At 52.5% G+C, this 19,985-nt stretch overlaps 1 protein-coding gene across 1 annotated transcript in view; it reads left to right on the top strand.

Annotated features, from left to right (window-relative positions):
• The window catches only part of WNT7A (Wnt family member 7A), a 76,466-nt gene extending 57,267 nt beyond the window's left edge, over nt 1-19,199 (top strand). The window contains exons 4-7 of the mRNA XM_040247264.1: nt 6,526-7,001; nt 7,893-7,911; nt 8,231-8,338; nt 18,525-19,199. Of these exons, the coding sequence (XP_040103198.1) occupies nt 6,526-7,001; nt 7,893-7,911; nt 8,231-8,338; nt 18,525-19,199 (1,278 nt within the window). The remainder of the gene's footprint in view (nt 1-6,525; nt 7,002-7,892; nt 7,912-8,230; nt 8,339-18,524) is intronic.
• The last annotated feature ends 786 nt before the right edge of the window (nt 19,200-19,985 follow it).

The raw sequence follows: 19,985 nt of genomic DNA, 5'->3' as shown, positions 1-19,985 counted from the left end.
ACGGCAGGGTGTGCACACCGAGCGGAGCACCCGTGCTGTGCGGCACCCGCTTTGCACACGGCAGGGTGTGCATGCCATTGCTGCTCTCGAAGTTCGTCCCACCCTGTCTCTGCCCCACCGCGTGCACAAGTCCATTCCTTCCAGCGGCGTCTCTACTCTTGCCCTCCCGTAGGGCTTCAGCGCCATTTTTCTAGATTCCACACATGTGCGTAAACATGTTTTTCTGACTGCCTTCACTCTGTGACAGGCTCCAGGTTCACCCACATCACTTGGTACGTATGGCTGATGGACGATGCTGTACACCAGGAACACACATCATATTCCACTAAAAACAGAAAAACCAAGCCACAGCTCCTGGGCGTGGTCAGCAGAGCCTGTGGGAGGCCCCCTCCTGGGCTCCGCATGGCCCTGGCCCTGTTCGGCGGAAGCCTCGGGCCCTCCGGCCGCTGGCCGCAGTGTCCGTCCTTCAGGGGCCTGTGCTGCCCCGCCCTGGCCTGCCCTGGGCCTCTGCTTCTACTGGAGCGACCCTCCTTCCAAGAGGATGTCCAGCCCGGCAGTGTCGCGCAGCCACCTGCCCCCCATCCCCGCACTCCACACCCCTGACCCAGCTCCACCGTCTTCGTCTCACTTACTCTCTTATTTGAGGCGGCTGCCCGCGCCCTGCTTCCCCACGTGCTCTTTGCAAGGGCACAGCTTCTGTGGCTCAACGTTACTCACCAGGTGAGGCCCTGCTCCTCACCCGGAGCCACTTCTGTGAAGGCCAGTCCCTGCTCTGCCTGACCAGCGGTGACAGGAGGGGCGAGGGGCAGGAGGAGAACTCGGAGGGCCTCACGATCTGCTTTCTCGGTGGCCTTTCCTTTCGTCCCGAGAGGTCTCTGCATCAAGGATGCCAATGTGGCATCGCCCAGGCAGTCTCGTGGGCCTGGTCCTTAAGCCAGGAAGGACCGAGAAGTGCAGCCACGGGCAGAAATACTGACAGCGGTCCACTCGGGCGGCTCCAGGCCCCCCACTGCCCCTCCCCTTCCCTCCATCTGGCGATGCAGGGCCCCCAGGACCCCAGACGCTCAGGCTGGGTGCTCGAGCCCGGAACACCAGCTGTGCCAGGGTGTGAAGGCACCTGTTGCTGACTTCTCTCTGGCCATCTCCTGAGCGCACCGGCCATGAGTCAGGCCACGGGGAAGGTGCGCAGACCCGTGACTGCCTGACCCAGAACTGCAGCCCAGGCCCCAAGCGGGAGGGCCCCGGAAGGCCCCCTGCCCCGGGCGGCTCGGATGCTGGCAGCCCAGCCTGGCTTTGTCCCACAGGCATTTCCTCTGCTTGTGCCCCCGTGCCTGGGGGAGAGGGTTCGGTGCCCATCCGAGTGACCAGTCCTGGCCCGCGCGGCTGTGATTCCGCCCAGCTTAATGCGGACTTAATGCTATCCCCGAGCTCTCAAAATGCAGACTCTGCAGGGTTAATTAACGGGCTGCGTGTCATGCGATCAGGGGCCCGTGAAAGTGCTGCCAGGGCCGCAGGCCATGCTGGCCCCAGAGGAGGAGGGAGGCAGTGAGCTGGCGGCGGTCGCCCGGGCGTCTGGCCCTGGCACTGGGGCTCGCCGCCTGGGGGGCCACCGCCAGGGACACACTGGGTGTCACCCAGTGCCTCCTCACAACCGGCCAAGAACTTGTTTTTTTTAAAGCCAGCTTAGTTACAGTCTACTGCGCACACCGTGGCGTGGCCCTCACCCGAAGGGCAAGTTCAGCACTGTTTGATACTGTCACATGTGTGCACAGCCATCCCCACAGTCAGCTTACCTCCAGAAGAGCCCTACGCCCTCCAGCACTCGCCCCCCACCTCTCTGGCCTGCCTCCTGCCTGCACAGCGCTGCCTCTCCCAGACATCGCCGGTAAAGGCGATGAGACTGGACCTGGTCCCGTGGGTCTGGCTTTGGTCACTGAGCGCCGCATGACCAGGGTGCATTGCGGCGGGGTCGGCGCCCCATCCCTTTCCATGGGTGACACTCTGCTGTGTGGGCGGCCCACGTTTTCTCTCTTCGCCCGGCAGGGCTCGTCTGGGTCGTTTCCATTTTGGGGCTGTTGTGAGGGATGCTGCTGAATACACAGTTTAATCCGTTTTTTTTATGTGGATGTGGGGGGCTTCCCTGCTGTTGAGTATGTTGACTCGCCGGGGTTACCTCCTCCTGAAGGCCGAGCATCTGGGGTCAAGAGGACCCTGGACACGGGCCCATCCCTGGAGATGGGGATCTGATCTGGTCACCTCTCCGGCCCCAGCACCCACAGAGGCCCAGCCCAGAGATAGAACTAACGGCGACTTTTGGAATATCTGATTCTCTCCCAGCTCACCCCCCAGCCACCCCCTGGCAAATTTTGCCACAAAAGATCGAATTGCCTTCACTCCATGTTCACTGAAGGCAGCTGAGGCTCAGAGGGAGAGTGACAACCCCAAGGTCACACAGCAAATAAGCAGCCACCAACCACTCGACTCGCACCCCTCGGCAATAAGACCCTGGCCTCCAAACACCGCACAGACCAGCTCTAGGAGTTAGCTGACCCTTAGATTTTGCCTTGTTAAGTGGAATCGTGGAGTCAAGTAAGACACCCCCTATAAAAGCATGGACCCAGGTGTGCACAGGTGATGAACAGATGTCTCATTATCCTTGCTCTAACATCTTACGGAAAAACTGAAATGACCTCTGTGGCCAACCCAACACCTAGGGAGAATTGCTGGGTGTCTTGGGGTGCCCGGGCAGCTCCAGCAGAGTGCCCCAGATTGGGCGGCACGGAAGCAAGACAACAGAAACGTGCTTCTCCCCGTTCTGGGAGCAGGGAGCCCGAGGTGCAGCTTGTGCCCTGGCGAGGGCCCACTTCCTGGCTCTCGGCCGGGACCTTCTCTCTGTCCTCCTGGGCTGGAAGGGGCTCTCTGGAGCTTCCTTCACGAGGCACCAATAGCATTCATGAGGGCTTCACTTGTGACTGAAGACCCTCCCAAAGGACCTCTACTGCCCTCCCTTTGGGGGCTAGGATTTCAGCCTGTGAGATGAGGGTGGGGAGCAGGGTCCCGGGTCACTCGGTAGCCATGTGTTTAACACGGAGGAGCTGCCAGGCTGTCTCCGGGGGCTCACCCGCTCAGCAGCATACGAGGGCCCCACTTCGCATCGGGCTGCAACAGTGGTCCTCTCTTTCCTCTTGCACACCCCTGTGGGTGGTGCATGCTGTCTCACCGCGGTGCTGATCCTGTGTTTTCCCGGAGCTACTGACATGCATTCTCTCTCCATGTGCTTGTGGGCTCCTGCGCCCGTTGCATTTTTATAAATTGCAAGCGCAGCTCACGTACAAAAAAAAGCTCTCAGATCATCCACGAGGGTTTAAAGGAATAAAGAGAAAGCTCCCACATCAAGGAACAGAAAGCTGCCAGGACCCCAGGAGCCCCCTGGTGACCCTAGACAGCCCCAGTCCCTCGCCTCCTGCCCCAGGGACAACCACTGTCTTGGTATATCTGTGACCCTTTCTCTCCAGTCGAGTTCTGCCGCCTTTGGACTTGATACACACGCAGTCATTCCGTGCAGAGCTCCCACGACTGCCCCCTTCCCTCCCCCTCGTGTTCTGAGGTTGACCTCTGCCGCTGCCGCTGAGGGCCCCATTGAGCCCACTCACCTCCATTTATCCATCTTACCATGGACAGACATCAGATCATGCCCACAAAGCCGTCACGAACGCTGCTGGCAGGAACATCCCTAAACCTGTTTGGGAGCATGCGACTTCCAGGGCAAGCCCCTCGGAGGGGGCCACTTCCTAGCCAGGCGCTCCGCGTCCTTACCCCTGCTCAGCGTCAGAACCTGTTCTGAGTGCCCCTCACCCCAGGCATCCGTGTGGGAGGCTCTGAGGCTCTAAGATCCACCAGCCAGGGCATCAGGCCCCAGAAATGCCTGCTGAACTCTGCCCCCAAAACACACGACACCTCTGGTTTTTAGGCCAACACGGAAGGGTGCCACCTGGGGACCGTCTGCTCACTGATGAGCACAGGGGCGTCTGTGTGACTTGGGGGCTGCCCCCCACCAGCTGCACCATGAGGGGGTCACACGACCGGTGTCCTGGAAGCAGGCGTTCAGCTGCGTCCCAGAACACTGGTGCCCCGGCGTTTTGAGTGCAGACACCGTGGGCTTCCCTTCTGTCGAGTATCGTGACCGGTCACCTCTTGGACTCGGAGCGTCTGGAGCCGAGAGGACCCTGGACACAGGCCTGTCCTTGGAGACAGGGATCTGACCTGGTTGCCTCTGTGTCCCCAGCACCCACACAGGCCCAGCCCAGAGGCAGAACTGATGGCTACTTTGGGAACATCAGATTCTATCCCAGCCCCCTGAACTCTTGTCAGAGAAGATGGTCCCATCACTCCATGTTCACTGAAGGCAGCTGAGCCTCAGAGAGGGGGAGTGACAACCCAAGGTCACACGGCAGGTATTCAGCCACCACGCACATGACTCGTGACCTCGACAACAATACCGTGGCCTCCGAACGCACAGACCTGCTCTGGGAGTCAGCCGAGCCTTGGTTTTTGCCTCGTTAAATGGAATCCTACTAACCCCACAGAGTTAAATAAGACGCCAGTGCACGGGTGTCCCTGGTGGCTCAGTGGTAAAGAATCTGCCTGCCAGTGCAGGAGACGCAGGTTTGACCCCTGGGTCGGGAAGATCCCCTGGAGAAGGGAATGGCAACGCATTCCAGTCTTCTTGCCTGGAGAATCCCATGGACAGAGGAGCCTGGTGGGCTGCCATCTGTGGGGTTGCAAAGAGTCGGACACGGCTTAGCAACGAAACAACGACATAAGCGCATGGACCCAGAGTGTGCCCAGGCCACTTCCTCCCTCCCTCCCTTAGTCTGGCACTGAAGCAGGCAAAGGCAGCCGGGCAGTGTGGATGAACACCAACACGCTCACACGCGATGACCCAGAAATGGCGCCCACCAGCACACGCCTATCCCGTGCCTGGAGCACAGCAGCAAGGGCCTGTTAGGATGACATCAGGCTGAAGATGGCCTGGAAGGAGGAGACACTTTAACTCCAAAGATGCCTCTTCACACACAGAGATTAAACCAATGAACAACAGAAAGGAGGGAGGGAAGGAGATAAAAACTGGGGGGGAAAAAAACCCAACCAACCTAGATAGCAATATAAATATCCTGTCCTATGGGGGGTTTGGTAAATGTTGTCTTCTTTAATTGTTGGGCTGCCTCGTTGGAAGAGGCCCTGATGCTGGGAAAGACTGAGGGCAGGAGGGGAAGGAGGAGGTGACGGAGGATGAGATGGGGGCATGGCATCACCGACTCGATGGACCTGAGGTCGAACAAGCTCCGGGAGATGGGAAAGGACAGGGAGGCCTGGTGCGCTGCAGTCCGTGGGGTCGCAGAGAGTCACTCAGTCATGTCCGCGGCAGGGGCCAGCAACATCCAGGCCAGGGGCTGTCTCAGCCTGTTTCTGTAGATAAAGATGGCGCGGAGCCCAGCCGTTAGCTTTGCCCGCCCTGGAGCTTCCTGTCGCCGCCTTCACACAGTAGATCCTCTTTGCACCCGGCTTCTTCCGCGCCACATTGTGTCTTAGACAGCTGAGCTTCCTGCGTGTCTCAGAAGTCCACCCTCTCTCCTTTCTGACCAGCTTCTCACTGGAGGGCTATAATGAAGTACAGCCATCACCCAGCTTCTGCACGTGGGGAAACAGGCAAGCTGCCTGAGGGCGCTCAGCAGGTTCATGCTAGATCTGGGACTTAAACCAGTCCTATGGCTCCAGGGAGCCCTAAGGACTGGGGCGAGCTGAAGGCTGCCTGCCTGGGAGGGAGGGTATCACTGCCCGGGTGGCCGAGCTGACCATGAGCCAGATGCCGCTGGACCGCCGTGCTGGCCTCTGTGGCCAGCTCCCACGCCAGCAGGTCAGTGCCCAGCTGCTCTGGTTATGAAATAATTTCGAGCATCACTCCAGAGTTGCCAGGTACCTGTTCTGTTGGCCTGGCAGAACACCAGGCAGCCTGTCTTTGAAAGTCTCCTCCTGGCTTTCAAATGTTGGTTCCGAAGCGACTTTAAGCCGGCGCAGCCCTGAGAGAACCGACATGTGGTCAAGACGGGCCTACATGGATCTAAGCAGTGGCGTGAGGCCTCCTCGGGGTCGGGAGCAGGGAGGGCAGGTGAGTCCCGGGGAGGCTTTGCATCCAGGTCTGAGCTTCCGGCCCCAGAAAGACAGCGAGTGAAAGTGGCTCAGTTGTGTCACCTCTTTGCGACCCTAGTCCATGGAACTCTCCAGGCCAGGATACTGGAGTGGGCAGCCTTGCCCGTCTCCAGGGGATCTTCCCAACCCCAGGAAAAACCCAGGTCTCCCGCATCGTGGGCGGATTCTTTACCAGCTGAGCCAGCAGGGCAGCCCCCTAGAAAGAAAAGCACAGGCCAAACCCAGCCGGGAGGGGCAGCGGGGCTGGGGGGGTGGCCCCGGGGTGCCCCGCCTGGCCCTGCGTGATAAGCTGTGCCCTCCCTGCCGCCCCCGCAGATCCTGGAGGAAAACATGAAGCTGGAGTGCAAGTGCCATGGCGTGTCCGGCTCTTGCACCACCAAGACCTGCTGGACCACGCTGCCGCAGTTCCGCGAGCTGGGCTACGTGCTCAAGGACAAGTACAACGAGGCGGTCCACGTGGAGCCCGTGCGCGCCAGCCGCAACAAGCGGCCCACCTTCCTCAAGATCAAGAAGCCGCTGTCCTACCGCAAGCCCATGGACACCGACCTGGTGTACATCGAGAAGTCACCCAACTACTGCGAGGAGGACCCGGTGACGGGCAGCGTGGGCACGCAGGGCCGCGCCTGCAACAAGACGGCGCCCCAGGCCAGCGGCTGCGACCTCATGTGCTGCGGCCGCGGCTACAACACCCACCAGTACGCCCGCGTGTGGCAGTGCAACTGCAAATTCCACTGGTGCTGCTACGTCAAGTGCAACACGTGCAGCGAGCGCACCGAGGTCTACACGTGCAAGTGAGCGGCGGGGCGGCGCGGCGCGGCGCGGCACGGCGGAGGGCCGGCCGCGTGCACGGCGGAGGGCCGGCCGCGTTCCCCGCCGCGGGCCCCGCCCCAACCTCCGTAGCCGCTGCTGAGCTTGTCTTGTCTGCTGGGGCGGTGGAGGCGGGGGCGGGGCCCTGCCGGTGCGGGGGGGGAGGGGGGGGGACCCCTCCCGGACCCCAAGTCGTCATCCACGCCGCACCCAGACGCTGCCCTCGGCCGGAGCAGAGCCTGAAACACTGGACCCCGGGGGCCTCAACAGTAATAGCAATATTTAACAATTTATTCTGATATTAAAAAAATAATATTAATTTATTTAATTAAACAAGAACCCTTCCACCTCGTCGGGATCCGTTTTCTGCAAGCAACGTGGACCGCTGGCTCTCCCTGTGGGATGTTCTGCCGCTAGCACAGGGAGTGGAGTAGAGCTGTGCGTGGTGATTCTTCAGGCAGATCTTCTTCCTAGCTGACTCCGCGAGGACCCCCTTGCCGCACCAGATGCTCAAGTGCAAGGGAAGACGTCCTTTCTACGTATATAGACACACACACACACACTTTTTTTTTTTTTTTTTTGCTGTTTGCTGCTAATTCTCCAGAGATTTAAGCTGGTCTGGAATTGGGAGACGTTTTCTAGAATACGGTTCCCAGCCTGTAGTCCTCCCCAGCTCAAACCTCCCCATTAGAAAAGTCCAGTTTGGAACAGAGAGAGAGAGGGGAAAGGTAATGCTAACCCCCCCAGCAGTTCCCACCTTCTAGAAAGTGAGCCACTGGATAAGAGAGAATATTTTCTAAGAGACTATTTTTATATGAATATTTTATTTATATTGAGTCTGCCTGTATCATTCCACGGCCTGTGCTTCTTCTTAGTCCCGATACTCCCTTTGGGGTAAGGAGGGGCCGGGCCTGGGTGTGGGGTCAGGCCCCACGGAGACCCTGACTTGCACGGCTGGGTTCTCCAGCCCTGTAGACCAAGTGGGCAGGAGCGGCCCCAGATGCCTGGGCTGTGCTATCAGTTTCCCCAAGAAGGAGGCAGGTCCCTGGCCCTGGCCTGTTGAGCTCCGGCCTTTTGAGCAGGGCCCCCGAGTGGTGACCTTGAGCAGAGCCGTGTGGAGCACAGGCTCGTGTCCTGGGCCCCACGTGACTGTCACAGGGACACATCATAACTGCCTGGCAGAAGTCAGCCAAGGGAGCCCGCTCCTCCTCAGGACGCCCTGCCGCTGCCGGGCGTCCTCAGGTACGGGGCAGCAGAGCTGGGCGAGGGGCTCCCCGAGCAGCAGGGCTTCCTGGATAGCATAGTCCCAGGGCGCAGAAAGGTGTGGGCGAGGCCTCTACACTGGGTCCCCCGACATCCAGTGCCTCTCAACCTGGAAGTCTCTCCTCCAGGAGGGTGTGGGTGTTCTGATGCGTGTCTGTTTGCATCTCCCTGTGTGTGTGTGTGAGGGAGAGGCACACACACACACACACACTAGGGGTGCTCAGCACTGTCGTGTGACCGCCCCCCGAGCACCTTCCGGGTGCCGACGTGTACGTCTTGTGTGCTCCTGCCTGTACATGGCTTTCTGTGTATCTCTCTCTACGTGCCTGGGAGATTCAGGGTGCTGTGTGCCTGCTGACCTTCTGATCCCGGGGGTATCTGCTTGCGGATGAGCTTGTGGTGTGATGCAGGTTGCTGGGATCTTTGGCGATTGTGTTGAGACACCAAGAAGAGATGGCACCTCTGAACTCTGTGCCCACAGACACTGATGAAACTCAGATACCTCTGAGACAACAGTCCCCTGGCCCCACACACTGGGAGCCCCTCGGTGTCTATAGGTGGTGTCAGACTCCCAATGTTAGCACTGGGCCTGGATCACAGCATGGACAAATAAAATGACTGGACAGTTGTTTGACTTATTCCCTTGGACCTTTTTTGTCTTCTTTACATGGGTGTCTGGATGTGTAGGCACGTAAAGGGATGAGTGGATGGACGGATGAATGAGTGGATGGGTGGATAGAAAGATTGATGGATAATGGATGAGTGGGTCAGTGAATGGGTAGATGGATGGGCGAGTGGGTGGATGAATACGTGGGTGGTAATGGATGGGTGGGTAAGTGGGTGGGTAGATGGATAGCTAGATGGATGGATGGATGGATGGATGGATGGATGGATGGGTAGGTGGGAGGTCAGTGGGTAGGTGAATGAAGAGATGGATGGATGAATAGGTAGATGGGTGGGTAAGTGGAAGGATAAATGGATAATAGATGAGTGGGTAGGTGGGTGGGTCAGTGAATGGGTAGATGGCTGGGTGAGTGGGTGGATGAATACGTGGGTGGTAATGGATGGGCGAGTAAGTGGGTGGGGGTGATGAGTGAGTGGACAGGTGGACTATAGATGGGTGAGTAATGGGTGGGGGTTGAGTGGGTCACCAGGTGGATAGGTGAATGGATGGATGAGTGAGTGGATAGACAGATAGATGGATAATGGATGGATAGGTAAGTGGGTAGGTGGATGGATGGATGGGTGAGTGAGTAGATGGGCGGATGGACAGATGGATAAAAGGTGGGTTGGTAGGTGGATGGGTACATAGATGAGTAGGTGGATGCACAGATAATGGATAGGTGGGTACATGGGTGGGCCACTCAATGGGGAGAGGGATGGGTGGATGGATAGGTGGATGAATGGATAGGTAGATGGAGGGATGAGTGAGTGGATGGGAAGATGGGTAAGTGGATAGATAATGGATGGATAGGTAAGTGAGTGGGTGGATAGATGGATGTATTATTGGCTAGTAGGATGGATAAGTGGATGGATGGATGGATAATGGGTGGGTAAGTGAGTGGGTTCGGAGAAGGCAATGGCACCCCACTCCAGTACTCTTGCCTGGCAAATCCCATGGGCGGAGGACCCTGGTAGGCTGCAGTCCATGGGGTCACTAAGAGTCGGACACGGCTGAGTGACTTCACTTTTACTTTTCACTTTCATGCATTGGAGAAGGAAATGGCAACCCACTCCAGTGTTCTTGCCTGGAGAATCCCAGGGATGGGGGAGTCTGGTGGGCTGCCATCTCTGGGGTTGCACAGAGTCGGACACGACTGAAGCGACTTAGCAGCAGCAGCAGCAGCAAGTGAGTGGGTTGGTGGATGGGTAAATGGATGAATGGATGGATGAGTGAGTAGAGGGGTGAATGGATAGATGGATAAATAATAGATAAGTGGGTAAGTGGGTGGGTGATGGGAAATGGATGAGTGAGTGGATGGATAAGGGATAGGTAGGTACGTGGGTGGGTCACTGGATGGGTAGATGGATATATGGATGGATGACAGAGTAGATGGAAGATGGGTAAGTGGATGGACAGATAGATGGATAATGGGTGGGTACGAGGTGGGTGGGTGGATGGGTGAGTGAGCTGATGACCAGGCGTATAAGTGGATGGACAGATAGATGGATAATGGGTGGGTGGGTAAGTGGGAGGGTCACTAGAATGGTAGGTGGATGGAGGGATGAGTGAGTGGATGGAAGATGGGTAAGTGGATGGATAATGGACGGATAGGTAAGTGGGTGGGTAGATGGATGGATGGATTAGTAGCTAGACGATGAATCAGTGGATGAACAGATGGATAGATAACAGGTGGGTGAGTGAATGGGTGGGTGGGCAGATGGATAAGTGGATGGGTGGATGTGCAGATGGATGGATGGATGAGTAAACTGGATTGGTGGATGGATAATGGGTGGGTGGGTAGTGAATGGGTGGACGGATGGGTGGATAGGTAGACGATGGATGAGTGAGTGATGGGTGAATAGATAGATGGCTAATGGATGGGCAGATAAAGGGGTCAGTGGATGGGGGGTGGATAAGTAAATAGCTTCTGCTGCTGCTAGTCACTAAGTCATGTCCAACTTTGTGACTCCATGGACTGTAGCCTGCCAGGCTCCTCTGTGCATGGAATTTTCCAGCCAAGAATCCTGGAGTGGGTTGCCATTTCCTTCTCCAGGGGATCTTCTGGACCCAGGGATTGAACCCATGCCTCCTGCTTGGCAGGTGGATTCTTTACCACTGAGCCACCTGGGAAGCCCAACTGGATGGACAGATGGATGTTAATGGATAGGTGGGTAAGTGGATAGATAGATGGTTGGATAATGGATGGAGGGGTAAGAGGCTGGGTTGGTAGATGGATGTGTGGATGGATGGATAGGTAGATGGTTGGGTGAATGAGTATGGGTGGATGAATGAGCTGATGGGTGGGAGGGTAGGTGGACAGATCGATGAATGGGTGGATAGGTGGGTGGCTAGATGGGATTAGGGAGAGGAAACATACGGAAGTTTCTTGCACCCCACCCCAGGTCACAGTTTTATCTCTACCTTGGAAAACCTATAGTATCTACCATGAGTAGAGGCTCCCCAGTCCTGCGGATCTTCTGCTCCTGGTCTCACAGCACCTGAGAAAGGGGAGGGTCTCAGCACACTCCCCAGACCATTTAATGTCAATCACACAACATGATATCAGAAGTCACCCCGTGACTTCCATCTCTCCAGGTAAGGAATGGGCCTGGCCTGAGGGCAGCCAGGCCTTTGAGAAGAATGCCAGCCTTCATGTGGCACCTTCAGTTCAGGTTAGTTCACTCACTCAGTCATGTCTGACTTTTTGAGACCCCATGGATTGCAGCATTCCAGGCCTCCCTGTCCATCACCAACTCCTGGAGTTTACTCAAACTCATGGCCATTGAGTTGGTGATACCATCCAACAATCTCATTCTCTGTTGTCCCCTTCTCTTTCCACCTTCAGTCTTTCCCAGCATCAGGGTCTTTTCAAATGAGTCAGATCTTCACATCAGGTGGCCAAAGTATTGGAGTTTCAGCTTCAGCATCAGTCCTTCCAATGAACACCCAGGACTGATCTCCTTTAGGATAGACTGGTTGGATCTCCTTGCAGTGCAAGGGACACTCAAGAGACTTCTCCAACACCACAGTTGTGGCACCTTAGAATAATATTAATTCCCAAGCCTGGGGCCTGCCTTCTCTCCAAGATGCCCAGCTCAGCTGTGCTCTGAGCCCCAGCTTCTTCACCTGAAAAGTGGGGAATAATCCCTACTTCACAGGGCTGTTGTGAAGGTCCTCCCTCCCAGAAACAACTGAATGGCCCTTTCAGCAGCAGAGCAATGGGTCAATGCTAAATATTAGTATTATTAATTATTGCTGTTACTGCTATTCTCCCCATAAGGGTGAGATTCTTCAAACACAGTGTAGAGCAATAAATATTTGGCTCTGTGTTGGGCAAAGGTATTTTTTCCCTTGAGTTTATTTCTAAAGTGGCTTTTCAATAAAACTTACTCTAAAAAGGCCAAAATCATAAGAACTGGAATCAAAACTTTGAAAATCCAGGACTATGGTGTTGAATGCTCAGATGTCGGGGCCCAGGTGTAACAAAACTGAGGGAAGTGAGTCACTCAGCACAGGCCCACTGCAGTCTCACAAGTCTGGGAGGCACAGTGAGTCCCATACAGGACAAACCCAGGGAGAAACTCACCAAGTCACATATTAATCAAACTAACAAAAATTAAATTCAAAGCAAAAAATATTAAAAGCAGCAAGGGAAAAGCAACAAATAGTATACAATGGAATCCCCAAAAGTTTATCAGCTGATTTCTTCAGCAGAAACTCTGCAGGCCAGAAGGGAGTGGCCAGATATATTTAAACTGATGAAAGGGAGAAACCGACAAACCAAGATTACTCTACCCAGCAAGGATATCATTCAGATCTGATGGAGAAATCAAAAGCTTTACAGACAAGCAAAAGCTAAAAAAGATTCAGCACCACCAAACTAGCTTTACAACAAATGCTAAAGGAACTTCTTTAAGTGGGAAACACAAGTGAAGAAAAAGACCTACAAAAGCAAACCCAAAACAATTAAGAAAAAAGTAATAGGAACATACATATCAATAATTACCTTAAATGAAAATGGAGTAAATGCTCCAACCAAAACACATGGACTGGCTGAGTGGATACAAAAATAAGACCCATACAAGACGCCCACTTCAGACCTGGGGGCACACAGAGACTGAAAGTGAGGGGCTAAAAAAGATACTCCACGCAAACGGAAATCAGAGGGAACCTGCAGCAGCAACACTCGGTTCAGTTCAGTTCAGTTGCTCAGTCGTGTCTGACTCTTTGCGACCCCATGAACTGCAGCACGCCAGGCCTCCCTGTCCATTACCAACTCCCAGAGCCTACCCAAACTCATCTCCATCGAGTCAGTGATACCGTCCAACCATCTCATCCTGTCATCCCCTTCTCCTCCTGCCCTCAATCTTTCCCAGCATCAGGGTCTTTTCAAATGAGTCAGCTCTTTGCATCAGGTGGCCAAAGTATTGGAGTTTCAGCTTCAACATCAGTCCCTCCAGTGAACACCCAGGACTGATCTCCTTTAGGATGGACTGGTTGGATCTCCTGCAGTCCAAGGGACTCTCAACAGTGTTCTCCAACACCACAGTTCAAAAGCATCAATTCTTTGGCGCTCAGCTTTCTTCACAGTCCAATTCTCACATCCATACATGACTATTGGAAAAACCATAGTCTTGACTAGATGGACCTTTGCAGACAAAGTAATGTCTCTGCTTTTTAATATGCTGTCTAGGTTGGTCATAACTTTCCTTCCAAGGAGTAAGCGTCTTTTAATTTCATGGCTGCAATCACCATCTGCAGTGATTTTGGAACCCCAAAAAATAAAGTCAGCCACTGTTTCCCCATCTATTTGCCATGAAGTGATGGGACCAGATGCTATGGTCTTAGTTTTCTGAATGTTGAGCTTTCAGCCAACTTTTTCACTCTCCTCTTTCACTTTCATCAAGAGGCTCTTTAGTTCTTTTTCACTTTCTGCCATAAGGGTGGTGTCATTTGCACATCTGAGGTTATTGATATTTCTCCCAGCAATCTTGATTCCAGCTTGTGCTTCATCCAGCCCAGCGTTTCTCATGATGTACTCTACTCTGCATATAAGTTAAATAAGTAAGGTGACAATATACAGCCTTGACATACTCCTTTTCCTATTTGGAACTAGTCTGTTGTTCCATGTCCAGTTCTAACTGTTGCTTTCTGACCTGCATACAGATTTCTCAAGAGGCAGGTCAGATGGTCTGGGATTCCCATCTCTTTCAGAATTTTTCACAGTTTATTGTGACCCACACAGTCAAAGGCTTTGGCATAGTCAATAAAGCAGAAATAGATATTTTTCTGGAAATCCCTTCCATTTTCCATGATCCAGCGGATGTTGGCAATTTGATCTCTGGTTCCTCTGCCTTTTAAAAAACCAGCTTGAACATCTGGAAGTTCACAGTTCACATACTGCTGAAGCCTGGCTTGGAGAATTTTGAGCGTTACTCTACTAGCATGTGAGATGAGTGCGATTGTGCAGTAGTTTGAGCATTGTTTGGCATTGCCTTTCTTTGGGATTGGAATGAATACTGACCTTTTCCAGTCCTGTGGCCACTGCTGAGTTTTCCAAATTTGCTGGCATATTGAGTGCAGCACTTTCACAGCATCATCTTCTAGGATTTGAAACAGCTCAACTGAATTCCATCACCTCCACTAGCTTTGTTCTTAGTCATGCTTCCTAAGGCCCAGTTGACTTCACATTCCAAAATGTCTGGTTCTAGCTGAGTGATCACACTATCATGATTATCTGGGTCACGAAGATCTTTTTTGTACAGCTCTTCTGTGTATCTTCTCTTCTTAAAATCTTCTGCTTCTGTTAGGTCCATACCATTTCTGTCCTTTATTGAACCCATCTTTGCATGAAATATTCCCTTGGTAGCTCTAATTTTCTTGAAGAGATCTTTCTATTAATTTTTCCTGTATTTCTTTGCACTGATCACTGAGGAAGGCTTTCTTATCTCTTCTTGTTATTCTTTGGAACTCTGCATTCAAATGGGTATATCTTTCCTTTTATCCTTTGCTTTCACTTCTCCTCTTCTCACAGCTATTTGTAAGGCCTCCTCAGACAGCCATTTTGCTTTTTTGCATTTCTTTTGCTTGCGGATGGCCTTGATCCCTGTCTCCTGTACCTCAACATAATGAAGACCAAATACAACAAGCCCACGGCAAACATCACTCTCAATGGTGAAAAACTGAAAGCATTTCCTCTAAGATCAGGAACAAGACAAGGATGTTCACTCTCACCGCTATTATTTACTATCACTTTGGAAGTCTAGCCATGGCAATCAGAGAAGAAAAAGAAATAAAGGAAATCCAAATTGGAAAGGAAAACTGTCACTGTTTGCAGATGACATGATGCTTTACGTAGAAAATCCTAAAGATGCTACCAGAAAACTACCAGTGCTAATCAATGAATCTGGTACAGTTGCAGGATACAGAATTAATGCACAGAAATCTCTTGCTTTCCTATACACTAACAATGAAAGATCAGAAAGAGGAATCAAGGAAACAATTCCATTTACCATTGCAAAAAAAAAAAAAAAAAAAAACCTAGGAATAAACCTACCTAAGGAGGCAAAAGACCTGTACTTGGAAAACTATAAGCTACCAATGAAGACACAAACAGATGGGAAGATATACCATGTTGCTGGATTGGAAGACTCAATATTGTGGAAATGACCATACTACCCAAAGCAATCTACAGATTCAGGGTAATCGCTATCAAATTGCTAATGGCATTTTTCACAGGATTAGATTTTTAAAATTTACACTTTGTATGGAAACACAAAAGATGCCAAATAGTCAAAGCAATCTTGAGAAAGAAAACCAGAGCTGCAGGAGTCAGGCTCCCTGACTTCAGACAAGACTACAAGGCTGTTGTCATCAACACTGTCTGGTAGTGACACAGAAACTCACACACAGATCAATCCAACAGGACAGAAAGCCCAGAGATAAACCCGCATAGCTCTAATCACCTAATCTGACAAAGGAGGCTAGAATATACAATGGACCAAAGGCAGTCTCTTCAGTAAGTGGTGCTGGGAAAATTGGACAGCTACATGTAAAAGACTGGAAATAAGAACACCTCCTAACACCATACATGAAAGTGGACTAAAGACCTGAATGTAAGACTGGACACAATAAAACTCTTAGAGGAAAACATAGGCAGAACACTTTTGGACATAAATCACAGCAAAATCTTCCTGACCCACCTCCTAGAGTAATGAAAATAAAAACAAAAATAAACAAATGGGACTTAAAAGCTTTTTCACAGCAAAGAAAGCCATAACGATGAAGGCTCATATGCTCCTCTGAAAAGGAGAAAATACTTGCAAACGGAGCGACAGACAGGAATCAACCTCCAAAACGTACAGACAGTTCATGCAGCTCAATATCAAAAACAAAATCAACAACCCAATCAAAAAATGGGCGGAAGACCTAAACTTCTCTAAAGAAGACATACACGTGGCCATATGAAAAGACGCTCAACATCCTTAATTATTAGAGGAACACAAATCAAAACTACAGTGAGGTATATTACCTCACACTGGTCAGAATGGTCATCATCCGGAAGTCTACAAACAATAAATGCTGGAGAGGACTTACTGGAGACAAAGAGCGCCCTCTTTCACTGATGGTGGAAATGTAAACTGACATAAGCACCATGGAGAACAGTATGGAGGTTCCTGAAAAAAATAAAAATAAAACCACCGCGTGAGCAGCAACCCCACTCCTAGGCACATACCCTGAGGAAAAACAAAACGGAAAAAGACACCTGTACCCCAGGGTTCACTGCAGCACTGTTTACAACAGCCAGGACACAGAAGCAACCTGGATGTCCATCAACAGATGAATGGATAAGGAAGAAGTGTACATGTGCACAGTGGAGTATTACGCAGCCATAAAAGGCACAAACTGGGTCATCTGTGGTCATCATGGAGCGCTGAGATGAATGCCCTGTGCACGCAACAGTGTCTCACTAGCCACCTCACTCACGTCAGGGTGCTCTTTTTCTCCAATAAATCCTCTCCAGCACTTACTGTTATTTGTCTCACACACGTCAGGCGTGCCTGCCAGCGCTAGTCTCTCGATTCATGCCACCCTCCCCTTCTCCGCTGGTCCTCAAGTCCATTGTCTACATCTGTGTCTATTCCTGCCCTGCAAATAGCTTCATCAGTACCATTTTTCTAGGTTCCACACACTAACGTGTAAAATAGACAGCTGGTGGGAAAGCATTTTCATGTTCCAGAGCACAGTGCATTCTGACTATGCATGAATCCACTGTGAGAGGATTGCCATTTCCTCCTCCAGGGGATCTTCCTGACCCAGGGATCAAACCCAGGTGTCTGGCATTGCCGGCAGACTAGGAAAGGAGTATGTCAAGGCTGTATACTGTCACCCTGCTTATTAAACTTATATGCAGAGTACATCATGAGAAACGCTGGGCTGATAAATTACAAGCTGGAGTCAAGATTGCTGGAAGAAATATCAATAACCTCAGATATGCAGATGACACCACCCTTACGGCAGAAAGTGAAGAACTAAAGAGCCTCTTGATGAAAGTGAAAGAGGAGAGTGAAAAAGTTGCCTTTTTGAGTTCACACTCTGAACTCAACTTTCAGAAAACTAAGTGATGGCATCCAGTCCCATCACTTCATGGCAAATAGATGGGGAAACAATGGAAACAGTGAGAGACTTTATCTTTCGGTCTCCAAAATCACTGCAGATGGGGACTGCAGCCTTGGAAGAAAAGCTATGACCAACCTAGACAGCATATTCAAAAGCAGAGACATTACTTTACCAACAAAGGTCCGTCTAGTCAAAAGCTATGGTTTTTCCAGTAGTCACGTATGGATGTGAGAGTTTGCAGTATAAAGAAAGCTGAGCACTGAAGAACTGATGCTTTTGAACTGTGTTGTTGGGGAAGACTCTTGAGAGTCCGTTGGACTGCAAGGAGATGCAACCAGTCCATCCTAAAGGAGATCAGCCCTGAATATTCTTTGGAGGGAATGATGCTAAAGCTGAACTCCAATACTTTGGCCACCTGACGCGAAGAACTGACTCACTGGAAAAGACCCTGATGCTGGGAAAGATTGAGGGCAGGAGGAGAAGGGGACGACAGAGGGTAAGATGGTTGGATGGCATCACCGACTCAATGGGCATGAGTTTGAGTAAGCCCCGGGAGAGTTCGTAATGGACAAGGAGGCCTGGCGTGCTGCAGCCCATGGGGCCGCAGAGTCGGACACAGCTGAGCTGAGTGGGAAACTGCTGTATAACACAGGGAGGTCATCTCTGTGATGACCGAGAGGGGTGAGATGAGGCAGTGGGCGGGAGGCTCCCGAGGGAGGGGACATATGTATTCATGTAGCTGCTTCCTACGCTGTACAGCAGAAATGAACACAACAGTGTAAAAGGCAATAGGGCTTCCCTGGTGTCCAGTGGTTGAAGAGTCTGCCTTGCAATGCAGGGGACACCAGTTCGATCCCTGGTCTGGGAAGATCCCACATGCCACAGAGCAACGAAGCCCATGTGCCACAACGACTGAGCCTGCGCTCTAGAGCCGTAACTAGTGAGGCCTGTGCACCCACAGCTGCACTCCACAGGACCCCACAGCCGTGCTCCACAGCACCCCACAGCCACACTCCACAGGACCCTACTGCACCCCACAGCCACGCTCCACAGCACCCCACAGCCGTGCTCCACAGCACCCCACAGCCGTGCTCCACAGCACCCCACAGCCGCGCTCCAGAGGACCCACAGCACCCCACAGCTGCGCTCCACAGCACCCCGCAGCCGCCCTCCAGAGGACCCCACAGCCGTGCTCCACAGGACCCCACAGCACCCCACAGCCGTGCTCCACAGGACCCCACTGCACCCCACAGCCGCGCTCCACAGGACCCCACAGCCGCGCTCCACAGGACCCCACAGCCACTCTCCACAGGACCCCACAGCACCCCGCAGCCACGCTCCACAGGACCCCACAGCCGTGCTCCACAGGACCCCACAGCACCCCACAGCCGTGCTCCAGAGGACCCCACAGCACCCCACAGCTGCACTCCACAGCACCCCGCAGCCGCCCTCCAAAGGACCCCACAGCACCCCACAGCCGCTCTCCACAGGACCCCACAGCACCCCGCAGCCGCACTCCACAGGACCCCGCAGCTGTGCTCCATGGCACCCTGCAGCCGCGCTCCAGAGGGCCCCGCAGCCGTGCTCCACAGAAACCACCGCAACGAGAAGTCCACGCATCACCACTAGAGACTAGCTCCTGCTCGCTCCAACTAGAAAAGGCCCATGTGCAGTGATGAAGACCCAGCACAGCCAAAAGTAACTAGATAAAATTATTTTTTAAAAGACAATAATCAATATATTTTATATTATAAAAGAGATGAAAAGACAACTATCAGAATGGGAGAAAATATTTTCAAATGAAGCAACTGACAGAGATTAATCTCTGGGAGTTGGTAATGGACAGGAAGGCCTGGCGTGCTGCGGTTCAAGGGGTCGCAGAGAGTCGGACACCACTGAGCGACTGAACTGAACTGAATCTCCAAAATGTACAAACAGTTCATGCAGCTCCATATCAAACAAACAAACAAACAACAGAATCAAAAATTGAGCAGAAGATCTAAATAGACATTTCTCTAAGGAAAACACAGAGATGGGCAACAAATACATGAAAAGATGCTCAACACTGCTCATTATTAGAGACACGCAAATCAAAACCACAATGAGGTACCACCTCACCCCAGCCAGAATGGCCATCGTCCAAAAATTTATGAACAACAAATGCTGGGGAGGATTTACTGGAGAAAAAGGGAACCCTCCTTCCCTGCTGGTGGAAATGTAAACTGAGACAGCCACTATGGGGAACAGTGTGGAGGTTCCAGAAAAAATTAAAAATAAAGCTACCATTGACTCAGCAATCCCACTACTGGATGGTTATACCCTGAGAAACCCGTCATTCAAAAAGACACATGTAGCCCAGTGTTCCTGCAGCTCTCTACGATAGCCGGGACGTGGAAGGAACGGAAATGTCCATCAGCAGGTG

Source organism: Oryx dammah, unplaced genomic scaffold (assembly GCF_014754425.2).
Source record: "Oryx dammah isolate SB20612 unplaced genomic scaffold, SCBI_Odam_1.1 HiC_scaffold_9, whole genome shotgun sequence".
Lineage (NCBI taxonomy): Eukaryota > Metazoa > Chordata > Mammalia > Artiodactyla > Bovidae > Oryx > Oryx dammah.
This window is presented reverse-complemented; position numbering and strand designations above follow the sequence as displayed.